Consider the following 7,914-nt stretch of genomic DNA (forward strand, 5'->3'; position numbering starts at 1 on the left):
TCTGCAGAGGACACTAGAAGGATAAAGATAGAATTCACCAGTAGGAGAAACAACAGAAAATACACAAATTTGTGGAGACTAAACAGTATACTATTGGATACTGACTTGTGGTCATTGGGGGGAAAAAGAGTTTGAAGTGTTTCTAGAATCACATGAAAATGAAAACACAGCCAGCAAAGTGCCAGAATATATTTCCCATAGAAAAATAAGCAGCCTTCCTCTGTAGCAATGATAGAGATGATGAGAAATTAAGGAAACAACTCCATTTTAATATTCTCCAAAACCAAAAAAACAACCTTGAAATAACTTACTGAGGGAAGTATGCAAACTTGAAAACACTGCACTGGAAACTTGAGGAAGACACTAGAAGATGGGAAGACTGAACACATTCCCTTTCTGGGAGAGTTAATATTGTAAAAAATGATGTTCTATTAAAAGCAGTCTAAAATTTTGTTGCAGTCCCCCTCAAAAGCACGACCTGGGCTAGTGAGACAATTCTGTAGGTAAAGGTCCTGGCCCCCAAGCCTGATGACCTGAGTTTGACCCCGGGTCACATGTTGGAAGTAGAACACATTCTCCTCTCAGTTGTCCCATGACTTTCACAAGCTCGTCCAGCCTTTGAAGAAAACTAAGTTTCACCCTCTTGGCAGCTATCAGTTTCTCTCCACACTAAATGTGAGGTCTTTATCTTCCAGCAAGGCTGGGGGCTTTGTGTGGAAGAAGAGGCAGAAAGAGTGTAAGAGTTGGAGGTGGTAGAGGATTTCAAGGGAACTGTTTCCAGACACATCAGAGCTGCTGCGCACATCACATAGCCACTCAGAGGCTCTCAGCATGTGCAAGATCCGTGCAAACCCAAGCCAGACGGAACCTCGGCATGGCAAAGGAGAAGCAAACCTACAGCTGGAAGAGAATTCTTGCCAGCTTTCATCTTTGGCGACTTAATAGCTAAAATTTATATAAAACTAAAATAACTAAGAAAGCAACCCAGTCCCTGAGCCACAGAACTGAATAGACTGTTCTCAAAGGAGAAATATTAATCACTAATAGACACTTTTTAAAATGTTCAACATAGCCATTGAGGAAATGAAAATTAAAATTGTTTAGGGAGTCTCTTTAACCCCCCCCCCTTTCAGATGGCTCTTATTAAATAATCAGGCGACATTTGCTGGTGAGGATGTGGGAGAAAGGGAGCCCACATCTGCTGTTGTTGGGTTATAGGCTTGTGGAGCTACTGTAAAATCAATATGAGAGCACAGCATGAAACACAACAAAAACCTCACATTTCTATTCTTTCACTTTTTGTTTAGATGCCAAAAATAAGCAGTCCCTGTCTTTAAACATCACTTTCCTTAGCTGCCTAGAGTCATTTAAATTGAATGTGATCTTATTTTTCAGGGCTTTTTAAGACAGAGAAATCTCTTCTAATCTGGATTGAAATGGGCCAGAAGATAAAAGTCATTATTTTAGAATTCTAGGTTTCATTGCTTTGGGTTTATTTGAGAAGGCAGTTTTCAGAATAATTTTTTTATTGCTTTATATGGAAACAAAATGTCTCTATTTTCTGAGAGACATTTAATTATAATTTTTCTTTCGTTTAGATCAAATCCTTTTTATGAGCCTAAGCCAACTTCTCCAAATAATTTGGTCAGTGCAGTTCAAGAAGGGGAAATGGAACGGAGACTGAAAAGAAAGGCTCCAGCTCCACCAGCCCTTGCACCAAAGACTGGAGTAACTGAACCCACGGTTGTTTCTGCAGGGAGAGACCTCTCTACTTCTCCTAAGGTAAGATTGTGTCCTGAATAAAACATGCAGCAGTGTTTACTCTTTCATACAGTTTAATGCCAATTAATAAAAACTGTTGTACAGTTTTTAAAAGTCATTTTGGTGATTTAAAAGTAAAATGTTGGGCTGGAAGTGTGTTCATTTAGCAAATCACTGTTGTGCTAGCCTGAGAGCTTGAGCGTGTGCACACGCTGGGTGTGGTGGCATGTTTGTAATCCCAGCACTGGGGCTTGCTGGCCAGCCGGCCTGGCCCGGGGGCGAAGCTCTGTCTTAAACCACCCGGGAAGACATTAACCTAGTATGGCCGCACACACCATTCGTCCCAGCGCTGCGGACACAGAGGCGAGTGGGTCTCTGAACTCACGGCCAGCCAGGGTGTGCAGTCAGACATTCTCTTTCCAAAAGAATAAAAAGCGTGTATGGTGGCTGAAGACACACCCGAGGTGTCCTCTGGCCTTCACATACAAAGAAATGCTTTGTCCAAGAATTCCAATATCGTTACTTTTACTTGTATTAGAATTTACCTCTCATAAAGAAGTTTTTTTTCTTTTTTGATTTTTCAAGACAGGGTTACTCTGTGTAGCTGTGGCTGTCCTGGACTCACTTTGCAGACTAGGCTGGCCTTGAACTCACAGAGATCCACCTGCCTCTGCCTCCCCGAGTGCTGGATTACAGGTGTGTGCCACTCACCCAGCTTCTTAAAGAAATTGTAATGTACATTAGCTACATGGAGATGTAAAATCCTATTGGAGCAATATATACAACACTTTGGTTAGAAATAATATGGAGCTCAGCGGGGGTGGCGCACACCCTTCATCCCAGCCAGGGCTACACAGAGAAACCCTGTCATGTAGGAGGTTAAAGGTGGAGGATCAGGAAGTCGAGATCATTTTTAGCTAGTAGCGAGTTTGAGGCCAGCCCAAGCTACATGAGAGCCTCTCAAAAACCAACAAATAAATAAAATAAATAAAAGATAAACCAAAGGCATTGCAGTTGAAAGATCTGTTACTTTTCAGACCATAGATGCGTTAATGAGAAAATAGAGAGACATCACCTGACACCTCATGGCACATATGGATATCAGTTTTAACATGTAATTAAACATGCATACTCTGTGGCTCCAGAGTACAGCAAGACAAGAGGAGCCTAAAGTACAGAACTCAAAAACACTTTCCGTAAGAGTGCTGCCAAGTGCGGACTTGCCCTGTGTCTCTGTGTGTAACTGCCTTCTGTAACCTTACACTGCACGCACCCTGCTAGCCCTGCCTGCCCTCCAGTACTGAGCATGCGTAAGACATATCTGGTTTTTCTTTGATCACGTTTAATTGTTTGGCATAGGGTCTCAACAGTATGGCTCACTCTAGCTGTGAACTATGACCTTCCTGCTCGAGCCTCCTGATTCCCAGGTTACAGACAGGTGCCCCATGTCCAGCTCCAGACAACACATGTGATACTTGTTCCTCAGTACTGATACATCTTGCAGCTCCGAGAGCCTGTAATCCTAGCATCAAGAGCGTCTCTGAGAGTTTCCCTCTTGAGTTTTCACACTGAGTTCAGTAAAAACATAAAAATGCTCATTTTTTTTTTTAAAAGAAACCCCATGAGTAAGAAGTATTGTCTTTATGGTGTATATGCTTTTGAAGTAAGACCTAATGATTACTTGAATTTCCTCAGTGTCTGTAGCTACATCCCCCTTTTCATTTTTTATTTTGTTGATTTGGACCATGTCCCTCTGCCTTTTACTTAGTTTGGCTAAGGGTTTGTCTATCTTTTTGATTTTCTCAAAGAACAGCTCTTGATTTTATTGATTCTTTGAATTGTTCTCTTTGTTTCTAGTTTATTGGTTTCAGCTCTGAGTTTGATTATTTCCAGCCATTTACTTCTCTTGGGTGTGCCTGCTTCTTTTTTTCTAGGGCTTTCAGATGAGCTGCTAAGTTGCTTGTTCAAGAGGTTTCAAATTTCTTCTTGAAGGCACTTAGTGCTATGAACTTTCCTCTTAGCACTGCTTTCATTGTGTCCCATAGTATGGGTGTGTTGTGCCTTCATTTTCATTGAATGCTAGGAAGTCTTTAATTTCTTTTTTTATTTCTTCCCTGACCCAGCTGTTATTGAGTAGAGTTCAGTTTCCATGTGTGTGTAGGCTTTTTGCTATTTCTGTTGTTGTTGAGGTCCAGCTTTAGTCCATGGTGGTCTGATAGGATACAAGGGATTATTTCAATCTTCTTGTGTCTCCTGAGGCTTGCTTTGTGACCAACTATATGGTCTATTTTGGAGAAGGTTCCATGAAGTTCTGAGAAGGTAAATTCTTTTGTGTTTCAGTGAGAAGTTCTGTAGATGTCTGTTAGGTCCACTTGATTCATGACGTCAGTTAGAGTCATTGTTTCTCTGTTTAATTTCTGTTTTGTTGACCTGTCCTCTGTTGAGAATGGGGTGTTGAAGTCTCCTACTATTAACGTGTGCAGATCTATGTGTAGTTTGTTTTATTAATGTTTCTTTACAAATGTGAGTGTCCTTGTATTTGGGGCATTGATGTTCAGAGTTGAGTTATCTTCTTGGTGGAATTTTCTTTTAATGAGTATGAAGTGACCTTCTCCATCTCTTGATTAATTTTGGTTGAAAGTCTATTTTAAAGCTACTTCTGCTTGCCTCTTGGTCTCATTTGCTTGGAAAGCCGTCTTGCAGCCTTTACCCTCAGGTAATGTCTATCTTTGTGACTTAGGTGTGTGTCTTGTATGCAACAGAATGTTGGGTGTTGTTTATGCATCCATTCTGTTAGTCTATGTCTGTTTATTGGAGAGTTGATGAATCCATTAATATTGAGAGAGATTCATGACCAGTGACCGTTAGATCCATTTATTTTGATGTTGGTTGTTGTATGTTTGTGTGCTTTTGCTGCAGTGAGGTTATTTCCTGTGTTATGCTGGATGTAGTTAGCTTTCTTGGGTTATATTTTTCCTACTAATATCTGGATTTTTTGGTAGGTACTGTTTAAATTTGTTTTTGTCGTTTAATATCTTTTTTCCATCTATGATGATTGAGAGTTTTGCTGGGTATAGTAGTCTGGGCTGACATCTGTGTGCTCTTAGGGTCTGCATGACATCTGTCCAGACTCTTCTGGCTTATAACTAAACAAATATAAAATAGTCTCAATTATTTGTGTGATAGCCAGGTTAAAAGAGAAACTGAGAAATGAACACAGTTTTATAAAATTAACCATAACACATGGTGTTTCATGGGGAAATCTCGTGTGTGTGTGTGTGTGTGTGTGTGTGTGTATGTGAGTGATCGGGGAAGAACTTTGTGTATAGTCGGGTTTCACCGTCTTTATGTGGATTTCCTGAGACTGAACTCGGGTGTTGAGGCTTTGCATGGTGGAGCCATCTCACTGCCTCCAATTTCAAATGCTCTATGGTGACAGAGAACAGAGCAAAAATGATGTTGAGCAGACAAATGACTCTTGATTCAAGAACATTAACAAATGTCAGTCAGAATAAAATAAGTTCAGAAGCATACTGATCAACAAAGCCTTTCAGTCTAAAGGTGAGAAAGGCAGAATGACTTGAAAGGAACATGGCTGACTGTCAGCAGCATCAGTGGGACCAGAAGAGACAGTTCAGTGTTTTTGTCCACACGCCCATGTGGACTTGTATGTCCAGTGAAAGCATCTCTAAAGAATGAGGGGAGGGGAAGATGGGTTCTTTTCAGGTAATTTATCACCATAGATGGACCTCTGCTAAAAGAAATTATAAAACATAATTTAAACAGAAGGAAAATGAAAGAATTAGTAGATTAGCCCTTCAAGTAAGGAAGATTATGCAGTGGCAAACGTGGGTAAATCCAAATGAGCATTAGCAGTTACCAATACTAATACCCCAGGGGCCATGCGCTACTGAGAAGTGAGAGAAAGTGGCAATTGATGGTTGCTCACTTAGATGTGCTGTGGATTTTAAGGCAGCATTAAGAGCGCAGGGACATAATGTATAACTTCTGCCTAGACGAGAGAGTCATAGATGTTTTCAAAAGTATAATACCTCCTCAAAGGGTAGAAACGACATAGACTAGATGAAGTAGTTGGAAAATGAGATAATATAGCACTTTTACACTTACTAATTAATTCATTATATATAAATGGACTGAAAACTGCTTTAAAATTACTGATACGGATTTTTAAAAATTCTAACGTATACATCTAAAACAAGGGTATATGAAAAGTTGAAAGACTGCAAAAATATGTTTTTTTTGTGAGGGCACTAAGAAAAGTAGGCTGGCAAACCATATTAATGTGGTAAAATATAATAGGTTTTAAAGTTAAGTGTAAAATATTTGTATAAAGATAGTAATTTTACCATGATAAACACTTCAGTTCATCAGGAAGGTAACTTTTTAAATGATTTTATTTTTAGTTGTGTGTCTGTCGGTGTGTGTGACTGAGGAGGCCAGAGGGGTCAGGCCTGCCTGGAGCACAGGCTGTGGCCGCCCTGCATGGGTGCTGGGAGCCGAACTCAGGCCTCCTACAGCATCTTTTATGCTCCTAACCTCCAGACCAGTCTCCAACCCCTGATTTTCCACTGAGAGCAAATCTTCATACTTTGATAAAACAAGCAAAGTAGTAAAACTGAAAGATTTGGATAGTAGTTTTGACGTCCTAAAATACTATAGTCATAGCTACAGAGTTTATAGTGTCTCCACCTTAGGCTGTTAAGCAAGTATTCAAAATTAAACCTGAAATCCACTTAAAGCAAATTAATACTGAAATTAGTAACAATAATTAAGACAAACCTATCTATTTGAAATATTTACATTCTAAGTAACCTGTGGATCAAGAGTAAATTGCAAGACTATGAACTGTAAATTCAATGAAAATTGTAAATATTACTATTTGATGCTTTGATAAGGAAAATATTTACAATCAGTGGGAGCGCTTGTAGTCATTTTTGCAAAGGACTTACATTTAACATTCAAGCTTAATTCTTGTTTAATCCTGTTATTTTTTTTTAAATAAGTTCTAACTTGCTAGGCTTGAAGCACAGCCTGACATGCTTAAACTTGGAAGAAGAATCACAATACAGTTTGAGCTAATGGAGCAACTAGCTTACTGTGTATTTCTGTTACTATCTATAGTCACAGCTTTAAACAAGAGGCTAGGACAGTTTCACTAGTACTAGGTATTCTTATCCATTTTATGTAGCGACGGCCAAGCTGCTGTGGAACTAGACACTCTAATACCTGGATTACGAGTTGTAATCTGAGGATTAATAGTACATACACTGCATGTCGGCCCTATAAGTGCTATTATCACTAATGATGTGTGGGCATTTCCTTTGCAGACCTGCTTGTAGCAAGTTCAGTTCATTAGATCTTAACCATGAATCTTTGTGTTCTTTAACATTTTTGTTTTAAAATTTAAAGCTAGATAAAACTCTCTAATAGTGATCTTACTGAAATAAGACCAAATAATTCACCAAAATATATGTGAATAAATTAATTATCTTTGAAAATATAATTTTAAAAATTTTTTGACTTTTATAAATAAATTTGTGGCATTACTTTACGGTATATATATATATATTTAGAGAGAGAGAGAGAGATTTAAGTGTAAGATTCCAGTTAGAGACCATTTTCATACTTAAACTGCTTTCCAAAGACAGGAGATGATTGCCTATATATACTGCATGTAATTTCCAAGTTCTTAGGTGTCAGGGGAGTGATAGAATGATTTTACTGAACACACTCAGGCTGTTTTCTAGCACCTCCAGCAGATGTTCTTGCAGTGTAGATTCATGTGTGTGTGCATCTTCAGCTGTTTTCGATTCCTTTCTTTTTTTCACAGACCATTTGCTTTTACGTTTTTGTTGTTACCGTTTTTACGTTACTTATTTATTTATTTATTTATTTATTTATTTATCTATTATTATTATTTTTTTTTTAGGAGACAGGGTCTGCCTAGATGGCTCAGAATGTCTTAGAACTTGCAGTTCCTTCCTTGGTTTCTTGGGTGCAGGGATCACAGGTGTTTAATGCCTATTATATTGTATTGTATTATATTATATTATATTATATTATATTATAGTATAGTATAGTATAGTATATTATATTATATTATATTATATTATATTATATTATATTATATTA

At 38.4% G+C, this 7,914-nt stretch overlaps 1 protein-coding gene across 2 annotated transcripts in view; it reads left to right on the top strand.

The window, feature by feature from the left end:
- Ehbp1 (EH domain binding protein 1) overlaps positions 1-7,914 on the top strand; it is a 244,935-nt gene that overhangs the window by 123,969 nt on the left and 113,052 nt on the right. For both annotated transcript variants that reach the window (XM_055628756.1, XM_055628757.1), the window contains one exon: positions 1,599-1,782. In XM_055628756.1, coding sequence (XP_055484731.1) covers positions 1,599-1,782 — 184 coding nt within the window. The remainder of the gene's footprint in view (positions 1-1,598; positions 1,783-7,914) is intronic.

The sequence above is a fragment of the Psammomys obesus genome, unplaced genomic scaffold (genome assembly GCF_907164565.1).
Source record: "Psammomys obesus unplaced genomic scaffold, mPsaObe1.curated_primary_1811, whole genome shotgun sequence".
NCBI classification, from domain to species: domain Eukaryota; kingdom Metazoa; phylum Chordata; class Mammalia; order Rodentia; family Muridae; genus Psammomys; species Psammomys obesus.